General features: G+C 48.9%; 1 protein-coding gene across 1 annotated transcript in view; it reads right to left on the reverse strand.

The window, feature by feature from the left end:
- Positions 1-412: 412 nt before the first annotated feature.
- The window catches only part of LOC147084046 (uncharacterized), a 68271-nt gene continuing 47037 nt past the window's right edge, over positions 413-21646 (reverse strand). Inside the window, exon 2 of the mRNA XM_085979941.1 lies at positions 413-1546. Within this exon, the coding sequence (XP_085836067.1) occupies positions 535-1546 (1012 nt within the window). The 3' untranslated portion in view covers positions 413-534. The remainder of the gene's footprint in view (positions 1547-21646) is intronic.

The following is a 21646-nucleotide window of genomic DNA, read 5'->3' on the forward strand; positions in this document are numbered from 1 at the left end:
GATACAGATACACAAATCACTAAAAGTAGCGACACAGGTTAGTAAGGCCATTAAACTAAAAGCACTGGGCTACATTCGTAAAGGAGCCTCCTGTTCCGTGCCTAGGAGCACTGAACCATGGCAAAGAGTGGCTGGGACACATTTCTCACACGCCTCGAGATTAACCCTCATGGGGACTTTGCTGTCAGTGAAGAGAGATGAGAAAGACCAAAGTGCCGTTTGCCCCTCTCAGTGTGGCCCTGAAGGACTGTGTCCAGGCTGGAGTTCTGTTCCCACCGTACGATCCTCCCCCAGTTTGTCCTTTCTGAGCTCCAGCCAGGTGATGCTAAACACTCAGGTGGGAAAGACAAAAATCTACAGCAATGTGTTTAAAGCAAAGCTGATTTATTTGACACCTATCCAGAATATTAAACTCCAGCCCAGTTACAGGAGTTATTAAGATCAGCAGAAACAAACACCAACTGTCAGAATGAACATGGTTCAGTCCTGGATGTGATTAACAGCAGCAAAAACAATAGAATCCAACCCCTGCAGTCACACGTGAACTCGCTGGTGTCTCAGCAGGTGGGATGAGCGAGTGAATCCCTTCCCACACACGGAGCAGGTGAACGGCCTCTCCCCAGTGTGAATTCGCTGGTGTCTCAGCAGGTCAGATGATTGAGTGAATCCCTTCCCACACACGGAGCAGGTGAACGTCCTCTCCCCAGTGTGAGTGCGCTGGTGTACAGTGAGCTCAGATGATCGCCTGAACCCAGTCCCGCAGTGAGAGCACCTGAACGGCCTCTCCACAGTGTGAACATTTTGATGGTATGTCAGATCCCAGGAAGTTTTATAGCACTTCCCACAGTCCGAGCATTTAAATGGTCTCTCATCAGTGTGAACTCGCTGGTGATTCAGCAGGCTGGATGACTCGGTGAATCCCTTCCCACACACAGGGCAGGTGAATGGCCTCTCCCCAGTGTGAACTCGCTGGTGTGTCAGCAGTTTGGATGACAGAGTGAATCCCTTCCCACACACAGGGCAGGTGAACGGCCTCTCCCCAGTGTGAACTCGCTGGTGTGTCAGCAGGTGAGATGAATTAGTGAATCCCTTTCCACACTCAGAGCAGGTGAACGGCCTCTCCCCGGTGTGAACACGCTGGTGTCTCAGTAGGTGAGATGAATTAGTGAATCCCTTCCCACACTTAGAGCAGGTGAACGACCTCTCCCCGGTGTGAACTCGCTGGTGTGTCAGCAGGTGAGATGAATTAGTGAATCCCTTTCCACACTCAGAGCAGGTGAACGGCCTCTCCCCGGTGTGAACACGCTGGTGCCTCAGTAGGTGAGATGAATTAGTGAATCCCTTTCCACACTCAGAGCAGGTGAACGCCCGCTCCCCGGTGTGAACACGCTGGTGTGTCTGAAGGTCAGATGACTCAGTGAATCCCTTCCCACACTCAAAGCAGGTGAACGGCCTCTCCCCAGTGTGAATATGCTCGTGTCTCGATAGGCCAGAGGATCGGCTGAAGCCTCGTCCACACACAGAACATGTGTACGGTTTCTCCCCGCTGCGAATGGTGCTTTTTGCTTCCATGTTCAGAGGCTGGTGATATTCAGATCTGATGAGTCGAGTGACTCTGTCAGATCTTGATGTGATGTTTGGTCTGAGCTTACCGTCTGTAAATCTTCCCCTTCCAGTGCCCTGTAAAATTAATTTAAAACAGGGAGCATGAGAGACAACCCACAAGAAAGCAAAGGCAGGTTGTGAAATTGAGCTCAATGAATCTGGTCAATTGTGGGGCCGGCACGAGAAAAAGTGACCATGAAAGCTGCCGGATTGTCGTAAAAACCCAACTGGTTCACTGATGTCCTTCAGGGAAGGGAATCCACCACCTGGTCTGGGCCTACACAAGACTCTGGCCTCTATGGGAGGAAAGAGAGAGAGAGAGAGAGAGGTGGGAGTGGGAGGGGGAGGGGGCGAAGGAAAGGAACTTTATACATCTGCAACTCGACCAGAACTTTGATAGAACCTCCAAAACCCGCAACCTCCACCTAGAAGGACAAGGGCAGCTGTTGTATGGGAGCACCATCACATCCAAGTTCCCCGCCAAGTCACACACCATCCTGACTCAGATATATTCATCGTTGCTGGGTCATAATCCTGGAACTCCTTACCGAACAACATTGTGGGAATACCTTCACCACACGGCCTGCAGTAGTTAAAGAAGGTGACTCACCACCCCCTTCTCAATGGGAAACTGGGGATTGGCAATATTTGCTGCTCTTGCGAGCTATGCCCACATCCCAAGAATGAATTAAAACAAATCTGTAGATGTAAACTGGATTAAAAGCCTCTACAGAAATACTTGTTCCTAAAACAATACTCTTTTACATTGTACGGACAGTGTCTGTGTAACAACCTGATCTCCCCTAGAATCCACCTCCCTTGACAGTCTCACATTGGAAATTGTTGGGTCCTCCTGGGCTCAGAAGTACTGAGGGTTAAACCCAGCAGCTTCTCCTCCATCTCAAACTGAAGCATAGAAACATACAAACATAGAAGATAGGAGCAGGAGTAGGCCATTCGGCCCCTCTAGCCTGCTCCGTCATGCAATGCGATCATGGCTGATCATCAAAATTCAGTACCCAGTCCCTGCTTTCTCCCCATAACCCTTGATCCATTTAGCCTTAAGAAATATATCCAACTCCTTCTTGACTATATTTAATGTATTGGCCTCTACTGCCTTCTGTGGTAGAGAATTCCACAGGTTCATCACTCTTTGGGTGAAGAAATTCCTCCTCATTTCTGTCCTAAATGGCCTACCCCTTATCCTTAGACTGTGACCCCTGGTTCTGGACTCCCCGACCATCGGGAACATCCTTCCTGCATCTAGTCTGTCCAGTCCTGTCAGAATTTTATAAGTTTCAATGAGATCCCCTCTCATTCTTCTAAACTCCAGCGAGTACAAGCCCAATCGTCCCAATCTCTCCTCATACGTCATTCCTCCCATCCCAGGTATCAGCCTGGTGAATCTTCGCTGAACTCCTTCCACGGCAAGAACATCCTTCCTCAGATAAGGCGACCAAAACTGCACACAATACTCAAGATGTGGTCTTACCAAGGCCCTGTACAACTGCAGCAAGACATCCTTGTTCCTGTACTCAAACCCTCTCACTATGAAGGCCAACATACCATTTGCCTTCTTAACCACCTACTGCACCTGCATGCTTACCTTCAGCGACAAGTGCACAAGGACACCCAGGTCTCGTTGCACTTCCCCTTCTCCCAATCTATTGCCATTCAGATAAGAACCTGCCTTCCTGTTTTGGCCACCAATGTGGATAACCTCACATTTATCCACATTATATTGCATCTGCTATGCTTCTGCCCAATCACCCAACCTGTCCAAATCATCCTGTAGTTTCTCGGCATCCTCCTCACAGCACACACGCCCACCCAGCTTTGTGTCGTCTGCAAATTTGGAGATATTACATCTAGTTCACTTATCTAGATCATAAATATATATTGTGAATAGCTGGGGTCCAAGGACCAATCCCTGCGGTATCCCACTCGTCACTGCCTGCCACTCGGAAAAAGACCCATTTATTCCAACTCTTTGCTTTCTGTCTGCCAACCAGTTCTCTATCCAAGTCAATACCTTGCCCCCAATCCCATGTGCCTTAACTTTACATGCTAATCTCTTATGCGGGACCTTATCGAAAGCCTTCTGAAAGTCCAAATACACAACATCCACTGGTTCTCCCTTATCTATTTTACTAGTTACATCCTCAACAATGAAGCAACAAAAAGACCTACACATGCAGCCAGGGACCTACCTTCCGTCAGCCTGCAATAAAACTCTTCCCGACAGCCGCTGACTAATGGCGGCCGCAGCACCCACAATTCCCCGCGCCCCAGAAACCGCTCTATCCAACGTGCTGATTTCCCCACTGAGAGTGCGCATGCTCCCCGGGGCCGTGGGCCATTCTGGGAGCCTGGCTCCTGTCCTTTTCCTGATTCGGACTCGGTGGAACCGGCTGAAGAAACCAGGAAGCGGCGGCTCGGATGGGGGAAGCGCTGCACTCTGGGTTTCCTGGTGCCTGGGCCCTGGCTGCACGTCCGCCGGGCCCGGCCGCTCTGATTCTGATTGAGTTTTTGATGAGGTAACAGATGGGGTTGATGAGGGCAATGCGGTTAACGTGGTGTACATGGATTTCCAAAAGGCGTTCGACAAGTGCCACATAATTGGCTTCACACAACACCAGGTTATAGTCCAACAGCTTTATTTGAAATCACAAGCTTTCGGAGCACTGCTCCTTCGTCAGGTGAAGTGGAGAGATGCATAAAAACACAGCCTATATAGTCAGAGAATAACGTCAGATGTTTACAAGTAATCTTTCTAACTGCCATTTATCACACCTCGGCAGAGAGATAATCACAGCAATCAAAGGCGTAAATGGTGTCCAAACAGGTCAGTCAGGAAAACATTACATCAAAGAACAATGAGGTGGGGTCGCAAGGGGTCAAATGTTGCAGATGCTGGGATCTGTATGAAAAACAAAAAAAGACAAAAAACATTTTTTTTGCTGGAAATCACAGCAGGTCCGGCCTCTCCACACAGATGCGGCTGGACCTGCTGTGATTTCCAGCAAAAAAAATGTTTTTTGTCTCTTTTTTTGTTTTTCATACAGACCCCAGCATCTGCAACATTTGACCCCTTGTGACCCCACCTCATTGCTCTTTGATGTAATGTTTTCCTGACTGACCTGTTTGGACACCATTTACACCTTTGATTGCTGTGATTATCTCTCTGCCGAGGTGTGATAAATGGCAGTTAGAAAGATTACCTGTAAACATCTGATATTATTCTCTGACTATATAAGCTGTGTTTTTATGCATCTCTCCACTTCACCTGATGAAGGAGCAGTGCTCCGAAAGCTTGTGATTTCAAATAAAGCTGTTGGACTATAATCTGGTGTTGTGTGATTTCTTACATTTGTCCACCCCAGTCCAACACCGGCATCTCCACAACATAATAGGCTTGCCAGCAAAGTTGAAGCCCATGGAATAAAAGGGACAGTGGCAACATGGATACAAAATTGGCAAAGTGACAGGAAACAGAGAGTAGTGGTGAACGGTTGTTTTTCAGACTGGAGGAAGGTATACAGTGGTGTTCCCCAGGGATCGGTACTAGGACCACTGCTTTACTTGATATACACTTAGACTTGGGTGTACAGGGCACAATTTCAAAATTTGCAGATGACAGAAAACTTGGAAGTAAATTGAACAGTGAGGAGGATAGTGATAGACTTCAATAAGACATAGACAGGCTGGTGGAATGGGCGGACACGTGGCAGATTAAATTTAACGCAGAAAAGTGCAAAGTGATACATTTTGGTAGGAAGAACAAGGAGAGGCAATATAAACTAAAGGGTACAATCCTAAAGTGGGTGCATGAACAGAGAGACCTGGGGGTATATGTGCACAAATCATTGAAGGTGGCAGGGCAGGTTGAGAAAGCGGTTAAAAAAGCTTACGGGAACCTGGGCTTCATGAATAGAGGCATAGAGTACAAAAGCAAGGAGGTTATGATGAACCTTTATAAAACACTGGTTCAGCCTCAACTGGTGAATTGTGTCCAATTCTGGGCACCGCACTTTAGGAAGGATGTGAAGGCCTCAGAGAGGGTGCAGAAAAGATTTACAAGAATGGTTCCAGTGATAAGGGACGAGGGACTTCAGTTACGTGGATAGACTCGAGAAGCTGGGGTGGTTCTCCTTACAGCAGAGAAGGTAGAGAGGAGATTTGATAGAGGTGTTCAAAATCATGATGGGTCTGGACAGAGTAGAAACTGTTCCCATTGGCGAAAGGGTCGAGAACCAGAGGACACAGGTTTAAGGTGATTGGCAGAAGAACCAAAGGCGACATGAGGAAAAACTTTTTTATGCAGCGAGTGGTTAGGATCTGGAATGCACTGCCTGAAAGGGTGGTGGAGGCAGATTCAATCACAGCTTTCAAAAGGGAATTGGATAAGTGCCTGAAGTAAAGAAATGTGCAGGGTTACGGGGAAAGGGCGGGGAGTGGGACTAGCTGAAGTGGTCTTGCAGAGAGCTGGCACGGGCTCGACGGGCTGAATGGCCTCCTTCTGTGCTGTAACCATTCTATGATTCTATAAAATATTAGAAAGTTTGTTCCACAGAAGCACGGGGTTTATCTGCTTTTATTGATGAATTTAAAAAGTCTCTATTAAAACCTGAGCCAGTGTGTTGTGAGCCAAAGAGCCTTGTGTCCAATGAGGGGAATAAAGGCCCACAGCCTCCCCTGGCCCCGGGCCCTGAACAAGGGACTGGAGAAACTCGCTGTCCTGCGGATCAGACAATCAGCTGGCGCTAGTCCCACCCCTCGGGCTCCCCGATTGGTTGGAGGACCCGCCGCCGGCTCGATCCGCCAGCCCCGCCCCGCTCGCTCCCTATTGGTCGGAAGCTCCCGTTAATCAGGCCCTGGGCTGGGTCACGTGTCCCCGAGGAGATCACGTGCTCCGTCCAACTGACGCCGCTTGGTCCGGGGCCTCGCGGACTCTCAGGTTTTTCTATTTCTCTTTATTCTCTCCCGATCCACCCCTCCTCCCACCCCGCGCGATTCTCCAACCAATCGGAGTGGAGAAAACTCACTTTGCGTCACCGATCGTGACTCTGGACCCGACACCAAGGACTTTCCCCGGAATGTCCCGCGCCGACTCCGTCCGGCAGGATCCGACCGCGCAGGCGCAGCTCCGAGTGGGGGAGGGGGGTTGGTCTCCTCTGGGCATGCGCGGTTGTTGCCCTTGGTGACCGGGAGGGGTCGCTGTGCTGGACTCCGTCCAAACCGCCGCTCCCTGTGCGCATGCGCGGACTCTCGGCTGTCAATCAACCATCAGCCAGAAGAGGTCGCTGGTGAGACCAGTGAAGAAAGAAAGACTTGCATTTCTATAGCGCCTTTCACCACCACCGGACGTCCTAAAGTGCTTTACAGCCAATGAAGTACTTTTGAAGTGTAGTCACTGTTGTAATGTAGGAAATGTGGCAGTCAAATAGCGCACAGCAAGCTCCCACAAACAGCAATGTGATATTGACCAGATAATCTATCTTTTTGTTAACTCTGTTTCTCTCTCTACGGATGTTGCCTGGCCTGCTGAATGTTTCCAGCATTTCCTGTTGTTATTTCAGATTTCCAGCATCCGCAGTATTTTGCTATTATCCTTTTGTTACATTGATTGAGGGATAACCATTGGCTAGGACACTGGGGATATTTCCCCTGCTCTTTCCCACATTACAACAGTGACTACACCTCAAAAGTACTTCATTGGCTGTAAAGCACTTCAAGACGTCTGCTGGTCATGAAAGCACTATATAAATGCAAGTCTTTCTTTCTCAAAATAGTGTCATGGGATCTTTTACATCCACCTGAGAGAGCAGACAGGGCCTCAGTTTAATGTCTCATCCGAAAGACGCCACCTCTGACAGTGCCTCAGTACTGCACTGGAGTGTCAGCCTGAATTTTTGTGCTCAAGTCTCTGGAGTGGGACTTGAACCCACAACCTTATGCCTCAGAGGCAAGAGTGCTACCATAGAGTGATAGATTTATACAGCACAGAAAGCGGCCCTTCGGCCCATCGTGTCCACGCCGGCCATCAAGCCCTGTCTATTCTAATCCCATTTTCCAGCACTTGGTCCGTAGCCTTGTATGCTTCTTGAATGTTGTGAGGGTTCCTGCCTCTACCACCCTTTCAGGCAGTGAGTTCCAGATTCCAACCACCCTCTGGGTGAAAAAGTTTTTCCTCAAATCCCCTCTAAACCTCCTGCCCCTTACCTTGAAACTATGCCCCCTGGTTATTGACCCCTCTACTAAGGGGAAAAGTTCCTTACTATCTACCCTATCTATGCCCCTCATAATTTTGTACACCTCAATCAGGTCCCCCTCAGCCTTCTCTGCTCTAAGGAAAACAACCCCAGCCTGTCCAGTCTCTATTCATAGCTGAAGCGCTCCAGCCCAGGTAACACCCTGGTGAATCTCCTCTGCACCCTCTCCAATGCAATCACATCCTTCCTATAGTGTGGCAACCAGAACTGCAGACAGTATTCCAGCTGTGGCCTAACTAGCGTTTTGTACAGCTCCATCATAACCTCCCTGCTCTTGCCTTCATTAGCCGAGGCATAGAATATAAGTATCCCATATGCCTTCTTAACCACCTTATCTAGCTGTCCTGCTGCCCTCAGGGATCTATGTACATGTACACCAAGGTCCCTCTGATCCCCTGTCCTTCCTAGGGTCCAACCATTCATTGTGTATTCCCTTGTTAGTCCTCCCAAAATGCATCACCTCACACTTTTCAGGGTTAAATTCCATTGGCCACTGTGCTGCCCATCCAACCAACCCGTCTATATTCTCCTGTAGCCTGAGGCTTCCCTCCTCGCTATTTACCACTCCACCAATTTTCGTGTCATCTGCGAACTTACTGATCATACCTCCTACATTCATATCTAAATCATTAATGTACACTACAAACAGCAAAGGACCCAGACCCTGTGGTACACCACTGGACACAGGCTTCCAGTCACAAAAACAACCTTCGACCATCACCCTCTGCCTCCTGCCACTAAGCCAATTTTGGATACAATGTGCCAAATTGCCCTGGATCCCATGGGCTCTTACCTTCTTGACCAGTCTCCCATGTGGGACTTTGTCAAAAGCCTTACTAAAGTCCATGTAGACTACATCAACTGGACTGCCCTCATCCACATACCTAGTCACCCCCATCAAAATATTCAATCAAATTGGTTAGACATGATCTCCCCCTGACAAAGCCATGCTGACTATCCTTGATTAATCCTTGCCTCTCCAAGTGGAGACTAATTCTGTCCCTCAGAATTTTTTCCAATAATTTCCCTACCACTGATGTTAGGCTCACTGGCCTGTAATTCCCTGGTTTATCCCTACTATTACCCTTCTTGAATAATGGTACTACATTAGCTGTTCTCCAGTCCTCTGGCACCTCCCCTGTGGCCAGAGAGGTTCTGAAAATTTGTGTCAGAGCCCCTGCAATCTCCTCCCTTGCCTCACACAGCAGGCTGGGATACATCTCGTCTGGACCTGCTAAATCCACTAGTACCTCCTCCCTCTCAATACTAATTTGTTCAAGTATATCACAATCCCCCTGCCTGATTTCTATGCCTGCATCGTCCTTCTCCATAGTGAACACAGATGCAAAATATTAATTTAAAACCTCACCTACATCTTCTGGCTCTACACACAGATTGCCACTTTGGTCCCTAATGGGCTCTACTCTTTCCCTGGTTTTCCTCTTGCCCTTAAAATACTAATAAAACACCTTGGGATTTTCCTTTACTTTGCCTGCCAGTGTTTTTCATGACCCCTCTTCGTTCTCTTAATTTCTTTTTTAAGTACCCCCCTGCACTTTCTATACTCCTCTAGGGCTTCCACTGTTTTTAGTCCTTTGTATCTGCCAAAAGCCTCCCTTTTTTTCCTAAACCATTCTTGTATGTCCCTTGACATCCAGGGTTCCCTGGGCTTGTTGGTCCCACCCTTGACCTTTACAGGAACATGTTGGCGTTGTACTCTCTCTATTTCCTTTCTGAAAGACTCCCACTGCTCTGATGTGGATTTTCCTACAAGTAGCTGATCCCAGTCCACTTTGGCCAGATCCTGCCTTATCATATTAAAATCGGCCTTCCCCCAATTTAGAACCTTTATTTCCGGTCCATCTTTGTCCTTTTCCATAACTACTTTAAATCTCACCGAATTATGGTCACTGTCACCGAATTATGGTCACTGTAACCAAAATGCTCTCCTACTAACCTTTCTACCACTTGCCCTGCTATATTCCCTCGAATTAGGTCCAGTACCACCCCCTCTCTTGTAGGACTTTCTACATGTTGGCTGAAAAAGCTCTCCTGGATGCACTTTAAGAATTCCACACCCTCTAAGCCTTTCACACACTGACTATCCCAGTTAATATTGGGGAAGTTGAAATCCCCAACAATTATTACCCTATTATTTCTACACTTCTCTGAGATTAGCCTACATATCTGTTCCTCTATCTCCCCCTGACTGTTTGGGGGCCTATAGTACACTCCCAGCAAAGTGCTTGCCCCCTTTTTGTTTTTAAGTTCTACCCATATGGCCTCATTAGAGGAACCTGCTAAGGTATCATCCCTCCTTACAGCAGAAATTGACTCCTTGATTAATATTACTAACCTGATTTTTGGTCAACTCTTGGAGTATTCACGCTTAATAAATCTCCGGGAGAAGGAGTCGCTTCACTTGTACTGGTTACATAAGAACATAAGAAATAGGAGCAGGAGTAGGCCAATCGGCCCCTCGAGCCTGCTCCGCCATTCAATAAGATCATGGCTGACCTGATCCTAACCTCAAATCTAGTTTCACTCTCCCTCCCACCCGAACCCATGTGATCTCCCGGGAGAGGCGAAAAACCAGATAAAAAACCCAATGGCCAATTTGGGAGAAAAAATCTGGGAAATTCCTCTCCGACCCCTCCAGCCGATCGAAACTCGTGCAGGAGATCACTCTGTCCCTGTATTTCCCGCAGTACTTACCTTCTGTAAGAGGTGATCTCCACCCCAGCCAGGAACAGGCCCAATTTACTCTTGAAGGACTCCTAGCTGGCAGCCTGTTCCCGAGGTCTCCACTAATCCCTGTGAATAGAACCATCTCCTGAAATCTAACACAGAATTAGAACACAAGAAGTAGGAGCAGGACCAGGCTACACGGCCCCTGGGCCCACTCCGCCACCCACAGGGCCATGACCGATCCGAACCTAGACTCATGTCCAATTTCCTGCCCACTCCCCGTAACCCCTAATTCCCTTGGCTTCTAGGAAACTGTCTATTTCTGTTTTAAATTTATTTAATGATGTAGCTTCCACAGCTCTCTGGGGCAGCAAATTCCACAGACCTACCACCCTCTGAGTGAAGAAGTTTCTCCTCATCTCAGAGCTCCTGGGGCCTGATCACCTTCCCCAGGAGCAGGGCCTTGATTCTGGGGATGTATTATTGCACTGCTTGGTTTACTTGAGAAGAGCCCCATCAGGGCGAGCGTGGGAGGGCCGGGGGGCGAGCGCGGGAGGGCCGGGGGGGGTGAGCGCGGGGGGGGCAAGCGCGGGAGCGTCCATCTCCAGGACCAGTGTGTATCTGAGTCAATGGGACTCTCTCAGAATCACAGAAACCCCACAGTGCAGATAGAGGGCATTTCGGCCCATCGAGCCTGCACCGACACATATCCCACCCGATCCCCGTAACTCCTACACCAACACATATCCCACCCTATCCCCGTAACCTCACGTATTTAATCCCCCTAACACTAAGGGTCAATTTTTTTTATCATAGCCAATCAACCTAACCCGCACATCTTTGGACTGTGGGAGGAAACCGGAGCACCCGGAGAAAACCCACGCAAACACGGGGAGAATGTGCAAACTCCACACAGACAGTCACCCGAGGCCAGATTCGAACCCGGGTCCCTGGCGCTGTGAGGCAACAGTGCTAACCACTATGCCACCGTGCTGCCCACTCTCTGACCTTTCTCCCCAGTCCATCTCCAGGACCAGTGTGCATCTGAGTCAATGGGACTCTCTGACCTTTCTCCCCGGTCCATCTCCAGGACCAGTGTGTATCTGAGTCAATGGGACTCTCTCTGACCTTTCTCCCCAGTCCATCTCCAGGACCAGTGTGTATCTGAGTCAATGGGACTCTCTGACCTTTCTCCCCAGTCCATCTCCAGGACCAGTGTGTATCTGAGTCAATGGGACTCTCTCTGACCTTTCTCCCCAGTCCATCTCCAGGACCAGTGTGTATCTGAGTCAATGGGACTCTCTCTGACCTTTCTCCCCAGTCCATCTCCAGGACCAGTGTGTATCTGAGTCAATGGGACTCTCTCTGACCTTTCTCCCCAGTCCATCTCCAGGACCAGTGTGTATCTGAGTCAATGGGACTCTCTCTGACCTTTCTCCCCAGTCCATCACCAGGACCAGTGTGTATCTGAGTCAATGGGACTCTCTCTGACCTTTCTCCCCAGTCCATCACCAGGACCAGTGTGTATCTGAGTCAAACATAAGAACATAAGAAATAGGAGCAGGAGTAGGCCAATCTGCCCCTCGAGCCTGCTCCGCCATTCAATAAGATCATGGCTAATCTGATCCTAACCTCAAATCTACTTTCACTCTCCATCCCACCCGAACCCATGTGATCTCCCGGGAGTGTCGAAAAACCAGATAAAAACCCAATGGCCAATTTGGGAGAAAAAATCTGGGAAATTCCTCTCCGACCCATCTAGGCGATTGAAACTCGTGCAGGAGATCACTCTGTCCCTGTATTTCCTGCAGTACTTACCTTCTGTAAAAGGTGATCTCCACCCCAGCCAGGAACAGGCCCAATTTACTCTTGAAGGACTCCTAGTTGGCAGCCTGTTCCCGAGGTCTCCACTAATCCCTGTGAATAGAACCATCTCCTGAAATCTAACACAGAATTAGAACACAAGAAGTAGGAGCAGGACCAGGCTACACGGCCCCTGGGCCCGCTCCGCCACCCACAGGGCCATGACCGATCCGAACCTAGCCTCATGTCTGATATCCTGCCCGCTCCCCGTAACCCCTAATTCCCTTTACTTCTAGGAAACTGTCTATTTCGGTTTTAAATTTATTTAATGATGTAGCTTCCACAGATTGGAAAACTGCTAATGTAACACCCTTATTTAAAAAGGGTAGTCGGCAGAAGGCTGGAAACTATAGACCTGTTAGCCTAACATCTGTGGTTGGTAAAATGTTACAGTCCATTATTAAGGAGACAGTAACGGGACATTTGGATAAACATAATTTAATAGGACAAACTCAGCATGGTTTCATGAAGGGGAAGTCATGTTTGACAAATTTGCTTGAGTTCTTTGAGGAAGTAACATACAGGGTGGATAAAGGAGAACCAGTGGACGTAGTGTATTTAGACTTCCAAAAGGCATTTGACAAGGTGCCACACAAAAGATTATTGCTCAAGGGAACATCCTCACCACATCCACCCGATCAAGCCCCTTCACAATCTTATATGTTTCGATAAGATCGCCTCTCATTCTTCTGAACTCCAATGAGTAGAGTCCCAATCTACTCAACCTCTCCTCATATGTCAACCCCCTCATCCCCGGGATTAACCGAGTGAACCTTCTTTGTACTGCCTCGAGAGCAAGTATGTCTTTTCTTAAGTATGGATACCAAAACTGTATGCAGTATTCCAGGTGTGGTCTCACCAATACCTTGTACAACTGCAGCAATACCTCCCTGTTTTTATATTCCATCCCCCTAGCAATAAAAGCCAAGATTCCATTGGCCTTCTTGATCACCTGCATACTCACCTTTTGTGTTTCGTGCACCAGGACCCCCAGATCCCTTTGTACTGCAGTACTTTCCAGTTTCTTGCCATTAAGATAATAACTTGCTCTATGATTTTTCCTGCCAAAGTGCATAACCTCACACTTTCCAGTATTATATTCCATCTGCCAAATCTCTGCCCACTTACTTAGCCTGTCTATGTCCCTTTGCAGGTTTATGTCCTCCTCACTCACTGCTTTCCCTCCCATCTTTGTATCATCTGCAAACTTGGATATGTTACACTCAGTCCCCTCCTCCAAATCGTTAATATAGATTGTAAAGAGTTGGGGTCCCAGCACTGACCCCTGCGGAACACCACTAGTTACTGATTGCCAGTCTGAGAATGAACCATTTATCCCAATTCTCTGCTTTCTGTTAGATAGCCAATCCTCCACCCATGCCAGAATATTACCCCCAATCCCATGATTTTTTATCTTGAGCAATAATCTTTTGTGTGGCACCTTGTCAAATGCCTTTTGGAAGTCTAAATACACTACATCCACTGGTTCCCATATACCCACCCTGTATGTTACGTCCTCAAAGAACTCAAGCAAATTTGTCAAACATGACTTTCCCTTCGTAAAACCATGTTGACTTTGTCCTATTAAATGATGTTTATCCAACTGTCCCGTTACTGTCTCCTTAATAATGGACTCCAACATTTTACCAACCACAGATGTTAGGCTAACAGGTCTATAGTTTCCAGCCTTCTGCCGACTACCCTTTTTAAATAAGGTTTTACATTAGCAGTTTTCCAATCTGCCGGGACCTTTGCTGAGTCCAGGGAGTTTTGGAAAATTACCAATGCATCCACAATCCCTATCGCCACTTCCCTCAAGACCCTAGGATATACGCCATCAGCTCCAGGGGAGGGGCAATACTGCGGGAGCACCGCATTGTCGGAGGGGCAGTAATGAAGAAGCGCTGCAGTGTCAGAGGTGCCGTCTTACGGATGAGACGTTAAACTGAGGCCCCTGTCTGCTCCCTCAGGTGGACGTAAAAGATCCCGTGGTGCTATTTCGAAGAAGTTATCCCCGGAATTTTGATCCCAATATTTATCCCTCAATCAAAATGATGAAAAAACAGATTATCTGGCCATTTTCACATTGCTGTTTGTGGGAGCTTGCTGTGCGCAAATTGGCTGCTGCGTTTCCCACATTACAACAGTGACTACACTTCAAAAGTACTTCATTGGCTGTAAAGCACTTTGGGACGTCCGGTGGTCATGAAAGGCGGTTAAGAAGGCAAATGGTATGCTGGCCTTCATTACAAGAGGATTTGAGTACAGGAGTAAAGAAGTCTTACTCCAATTATATCTTCTTAGGCAGTCCCTCGGAACCGAGGATAACTTGCTTACACATTAAAAATGAGTTCTCAGGTGACTGATGAGTTCACACAGGTGGGGCAGACGGTAGTTGAAGGGGCGGGTGGGTGGGGTGCTTGGGTTGACGTGCGCTCCTTGCGCTTGGCTTCCGCTTGCTCCCGGCAAAGAGACTCGAGGTGTTCGGCGCCTTCTCGGATGCTTCTTCTCCACTTTGTGCGGTCTTGGGCCAGGGATTCCCAGGTGTCAGTGGGGATATTGCACCTTTTCAAGGAGGCTTTGAGGGTGTCCTTGAAGCATTTCCTCTGTCCACCTGGGGCTCTCTTGCCTATCCGGAGCTCCAAGTAGAGCGCTTGTTTTGGGAGTCTCGTATCGGGCATGCGGACAACGTGACCCGTCCATCGGAGCTGACCGAGCGTGGTGAAAGCTTCGATGCTGGGAACATTGGTGCGTCTATCCTGCCAATGAATTTGCAGGATCTTGCGGAGGCAGCATTGGTGGTACCTCTCCAGTGCACCTCAAAGCACTGGAGAGTTACTACCAACGCTGCCTCCAATTATATCGGGCCTTGGTGAGACCACACCTGGAGTACTGTGTACAATTTTGGTCTCCTTACCTAAGGAAGGATATACTTGTCATAGAGGGAGTGCAACAAAGGTTCACGAGATTGATTCCTGGGATAGCGGGACTGTCGTATGAGAATAGATTGAGTAAACTAGACCTGTATTCTCTTGATCCAGAAGAATGAGAGGGGATCTCATTGAAGCATGCAAAATTATACATTAATTTGGGCTAACCAAATTAGTAACAATATTGTGGAGGAGTAATTCCTGGAGTGTTTACGGGATGGTTTCCTGGACCAATATGTCGAGGAACCAACCAGAGATCAGGCCATCTTAGACTGGGTATTATGTAACGAGAAAGGATTAATTCGCAATCTTGTCGTACAAGGCCCCTTGGGTCGGAGTGATCATAATATGATCAAATTCTTCATTAAGATGGAGAATGAAGTTGTTGACTCAGAGATTAGGGTCCTAAATTTAAATAAAGGAAACTACGATGGTCTGAGGAGCGAGTTGGATAAGATTGATTGGGCAATGTCACTCAAAGGGTTGACGGTGGATAGGCAATGGCAAACATTCAAAGATCGCATGGATGAACTACAGAATTTGTTCATCCAAGTTTGGCATAAAAATAAAACAAAAAAGGTGACTCAACCGTGGCTAACGAGGGTAATTATGGATAGCATAAGATCCAAGGAGAGGACATATAAATTGGCCAGAAAAAGCAGTAATCCAATGGATTGGGAGCAGTTTAGGATTCAACAAAGGAGGACAAAGCGATTAATTAAGAAAGGGAAAATAGAATACGAGAGTAAGCTTTCAGGGAACATAAAAACTGACTGTAAAAGCTTTTATAGATATGTGAAGAGAAAAAGATTAGTGAAGTCAAGCGTAGGTCCCTTGCAGTCAGAATCAGGGGAATTTATAATGGGGAACAAAGAAATGGCAGACCAACTAAATACATATTTTGGTTCTGTCTTCACAAAGGAGGACACAAATAACCTCCCAGAGATGCTGGTGAACATAGGGTCTGATGAAAGGGAGGAACTGAAAGAAATCAGTATTTGTAGGGAAATGGCGTTAGGGAAATTGATGGGATTGAAGGCCGATTAATCCCCAGGGCCTGATAATCTACATCCTAGGGTACTTAAGGAAGTGGCCCTAGAAATAGTAGATGCATTGCTGATCATGTTCCAACATTCGATGCAATCTGGAACAGTACCCATGGATTGGAGGGTAGCTAATGTTACCCCACTATTCAAAAAAGGTGGTAGAGAGAAAACGGGGAATTATAGACCGGTAAGCCTGACATCGGTAGTGGGGAAAATGCCAGAGTCCATTATAAAAGATGTAATAGCAGAGCACTTGGAAAACAGTGACAGGATCGGACAAAGTCAACATAGATTCACAAAAGGTCAATCGTGCTTGACGAATCTACTGGAATTTTTTCAGGATGCAACTGGTAAAATAGATAAGGGAGAACCAGTGGATGCAGTGTATCTGGACTTTCAGAAGGCCCTCGATAAGGTCCCGCACAAGAGATTAGCGTGTAAAGTTAAGGCACATGGGATTAGGGGCATGGTATTGACTTGGATAGAGAACTGGTTGGCAGACAGAAAGCAAAGAGTTGGAATAAACGGGTCCTTTTCCGAGTGGCAGGCAGTGACTAGTGGGGTACCGCAGGGATCGGCCCTTGGACCCCAGCTATTCACAATATATATTAATGATCTAGACAAGGGAACTAGATGTAATATCTCCAAATTTGCAGACGACATGAAGCTGGGTGGGCGTGTGTGCTGTGAGGAGGATGTCGAGAAACTCCAGGATGATTTGGACAGGTTGGATGATTGGGCAGAAGCATGGCAGATGCAATATAATGTGGATAAATGTGAGGTTGTCCACTTTGGTGGCAAAAACAGGAAGGCAGATTATTATCTAAATGGCAATAGATTGGGAGAAGGGGAAGTGCAACGAGACCTGGGTGTCCTTGTGCACCAGTCGCTGAAGGTGAGCATGCAGGTGCAGCAGGCGGTTAAGAAGGCAAATGGTATGTTGGCCTTCGTAGCGAGAGGGTTTGAGTACAGGAACAAGGATGTCTTGCTGCAGTTGTACAGGCCTTGGTGAGACCACATCTTGAGTATTGTGTGCAATTTTGGTCGCCTTATCTGAGGAAGGATATTCTTGCCATGGAAGGAGTTCAGCAAAGATTCACCAGGCTGATACCTAGGATGGCAGGAATGACGTATGAGGAGAGATTGGGTTGATTGGGCTTGTACTCGCTGGAGTTTAGAAGAATGAGAGTGGATCTCATTGAAACTTATAAAATTCTGGCAGGACTGGACAGACTAGATGCAGGGAGGTTGTTCCCAGTGGTCGAGGAGTCCAGAACCAGGGGTCACAGTCTAAGGATAAGGGGTAGGCCTTTTAGGACAGAAATGAGAAGGCAGGGACAGGGTACTGAACTTGGATGATCAGCACTGATCGCATTGAATGGCAGAGCAGGCTCAAGGGGCCGAATGGCCTACTCCTGCTCCGATCTTCTATGTTTCTATCTCTTATGCGGGACCTTATCGAAAGCCTTTTGAAAGTCCAAATAAACCACATCCACTAGTTCTCCTTTATCTATTTTACCAGTTACATCCTCAAAAAATTGCAGTAGATTAGTCAAGCACGATTTACCTTTTGTAAATCCATGTTGACTTTGTCCGATCCGGTCACTGTTTTCCAAGTGCTCTGCTATTACATCTAGCATTTTCCCCACTACCGATGTCAGGCTTACCGGTATATAATTTCCCGTTCTCTCTCTACCACCTTTTTTTGAACAGTGGGGTAACACTAGCTACCCGCCAATCCATGGGTACTGTTCCAGAGTCTATCAAATTTTGGAAGATGACCAGCAATGCATCTACTATTTCTAGGGCCACTTCCTTAAGTACCCTAGGATGTAGATTATCTTCTATGTTTCTATGTATTCAATCTTTCCTTGTAGCTGAAATTCTCTAGTCCTGGCAACATCACTGGCATCTACCCGGCAATGTGGAAAATTGCCCAAGTATGTCCTGTCTACAAAAAGCAGGACAAATCCGACCCGGCCAATTACCGTCCCATCAGTCTACTCTCAATCATCAGCAAAGTGATGGAAGGTGTCGTCGACAGTGTTATCAAGCGGCACTTACTCAGCAATAACCTGCTAACTGACGCCCAGTTTGGGTTCCGCCAGGGCCACTCAGCTCCTGACCTCATTACAGCCTTGGTCCAAACATTCAAGCATAACCTCCCTGCTCTTACATGATACAGAGAAAGAGAGAGGCACTGACGTATGAGGAGAGATTAGGTCGATTGGGCTTATACTCGCTGGAGTTTAGAAGAATGAGAGGGGCTCTCATTGAAACTTATAAAATTCTAACAGGACTAGACAGACTAGATGCAGGAAGGATGTTCCCGATGGCGGGGGAGTCCAGAACCAGGGGTCACAGTCTAAGGATAAGGGGTAAGCCATTTAGGACAGAGATGAGGAGGAATTTCTTCCCCCAAGAGATTGGTGAACCTGTGGAATTCTCTACTACAGTAGAGGCCAATTCATTAAATATATTCAAGAAGGAGTTAGATATATTTCTTAATGCTAAAGGGATCAAGGGATATGGGGAGAAAGCAGGGACCGGGTACTGAATTTGGATGATCAGCCATGATCTCATTGAATGGTGGAGCAGGCTCGAGGGGCCGAATGGCCTACTCCTGCTCCTAACTTCTATGTATTTAATCTTTCCTTGTAGCTGAAATTCTGTAGTCCTGGCAACATCCTCGTAAATCGCCCGTCTGGTGCACAGTCACATCTTTCCTGCAATGGGGATAGCCAGAACTGCACGCAGCACTCTAGCCAGTGGCCTAACTGGTGTTTTTGTACAGTTCAAGCAGAACCTCCCTGCTCTTACATGATAGAGAGAGGCAATGCCCCTTTAAATACCTGGGGGGCACCCATTCCCCTTTAAATGGCCAACCAATTGGTTTTTGTTGAAAAGGGGCCGCAGTCCCGTTTGACTCACCACCCACCCCCCTCTCACCCACCACAAATACTCACAAGAGAGAGAGGAGGAAGAATGCTGGTCTTTGTCCCTTTAAAAGTGGCTGCCCACCAGAATGTTCACAGCACCAGGGCTCTTTGTTCTGGCTCAAAGTCGAAAAGAGAAAAGGTTCACTTATCTATATATATATAAAGCGGCTCTTCTGTCTGTCCCGATGTCTGTCCTGATGTCTGTCTGTCCGTTCTCTATACGTTTGAAAGTTACAGAGCGTACCGACGCGCGCGTCGCCTCAAAAGAAAGCTTGCGATTCCGGACCGGTCATAGGCGTATTTACGTTTCGGCCGGACAAAAATCCCGCCCGCGGTATCCCAAAAACGTTCAGCGTTCCGCTCATTAGCATCTCATTAGTGACCATGTGACGTTGAGGTCCATCAATCGGACGGCGGGTTCCTTCCTACAGTTGAGTGTCGAGTGACTCGACGATTGACCAATCCTACGCTTCGGTGACCTGACCGGTCGACCAATCGGTGCGTGTGTGGGCGGGCCTTATCCTTCTGAACCGAGGTGAGTGGCCGCCATCTTGATTTTTCACAATTTTTTCCCCCACACTTTCTGTGTGTTAGGGAACTAAGGTAAATATTTTAATGATGTGTTAGGGAATTAAATAACAATTTAATAGGGGGGGGGGGGAGAGCCTCGGGAAATCGCGGGGGGGGGGGGAGAGCCTCGGGAAATCGCGGGGGGGCGGGGGGGAGAGCATCAGGAAATCGCAGGGGGGGGGAAGAGCCTTGGGAAATCGCGGGGGGGGGGAAGAGCCTCGGGAAATCGCGGGGGGGCGAGCCTCGGGAAATCGCGGGGCGCTCGTGCCGCCCGCACATGCGCCGCCCGCCCGCCCACAGCGGCCGTCCATCAGCCGCGCGATACGCGGGGGACCTCAGCTCCAGACCTCAGGCGCTAGGCAGGGGGAGGGGCCGGAGAGAGGGACAGAGGGGAGCGGGGGAGGGGAGGGGGTGGGCGAGGGGAGGGAGGGAGAGGAGGGGAGGGGTAGGACAGGGAGAGGACATGACAGGGAGAGGGGGGACACACAGGGGCAGGGAGACCAAGCGCCCCAAAATTGCCCACTGACCGCGCATGCGCCGCCCGCCCGCCCACAGCGGCCGTCCATCAGCCGCGCCATACGCGGGGGACCTCAGCTCCGGACCTCAGGCGCTAGGCAGGGGGAGGGGCCGGCGAGAGGGACATAGGGGAGTGGGGGAGCGGGGGTGGGGGTGGGCGAGGGGAGGGAGGGAGGGAGACAGGGGAGGGGAGGGGAGGGAGGGATAGGACATGACAGGGAGAGGGGGGACACACAGGGGCAGGGAGACCAAGCGCCCCAAAATTGCCCTCGCAACGCGGGGCTCCCCAGCTAGTCTATATATATAAAGCGGCTCTTCTGTCTGTCTGTCCTGATGTCTGTCCCGATGTCTGTCTGTCCGTCCATTCTCTATACGTTTGAAAGTTACAGAGCGTACCGACACGCGCGTCGCCTCAAAAGAAAGCTTGCGATTCCGGACCGGTCATAGGCGTATTTACGTTTCGGCCGGACAAAAATCCCGCCCGCGGTATCCCCAAAACGTTCAGCGTTCCGCTCATTAGCATCTCATTAGCGACCGTGTGACGTCGAGGTCCACCAATCGGACGGCGGGTTCCTTCCTACAGTTGAGTGTCGAGTGACTCGACGATTGACCAATCCTACGCTTCGGTGACCTGACCGGTCGACCAATCGGTGCGTGTGTGGGCGGGCCTTATCCTTCTGAACCGAGGTGAGTGGCCGCCATCTTGATTTTTCAGTTTTTTCCCCCACACTTTCTGTGTGTTAGGGAACTAAGGTAAATATTTTAATGATGTGTTAGGGAATTAATTAACTATTTATTTGAGTTTTATATTGTGTTTAGCAACCCCCCCCCCCCACTCCTCCTCACCCTCGCGCAGGGGGGACTCGGGGCCTGAAGCTCAAAAAATTTCTCTCTCTCTCTTTCTTCCCTCTCTCTCCTTCTCCTCTTCCCTCTCTCTCCTTCTCCTCTTCCCTGTCTCTCTCTACTTCCCACTCTCAGGTTTCACGGTGTCGGGGCCGTAGCGCGGGCGGGCCGCCCGAAGTTTCCCGCTCGCTAACGGCCGCCAGGCCGCCTCGCGCCGCCCGCACTGGCCGCGCATGCGCCGCCCGCACTGGCCGCGCATGCGCCGCCCGCGAGAGCCCGCTCCCGGCGCCGGCCGCCGCTCAGCATTAGATCGGTGTCCTTGATGGAGACGGGGTCGTGGGGGGGGGGGGGGGGCGGTGACAGTGATTACACAG

The sequence above is a fragment of the Somniosus microcephalus genome, unplaced genomic scaffold (genome assembly GCF_052327205.1).
Source record: "Somniosus microcephalus isolate GS21.2 unplaced genomic scaffold, FLI_Smic_1.0 scaffold4, whole genome shotgun sequence".
NCBI classification, from domain to species: domain Eukaryota; kingdom Metazoa; phylum Chordata; class Chondrichthyes; order Squaliformes; family Somniosidae; genus Somniosus; species Somniosus microcephalus.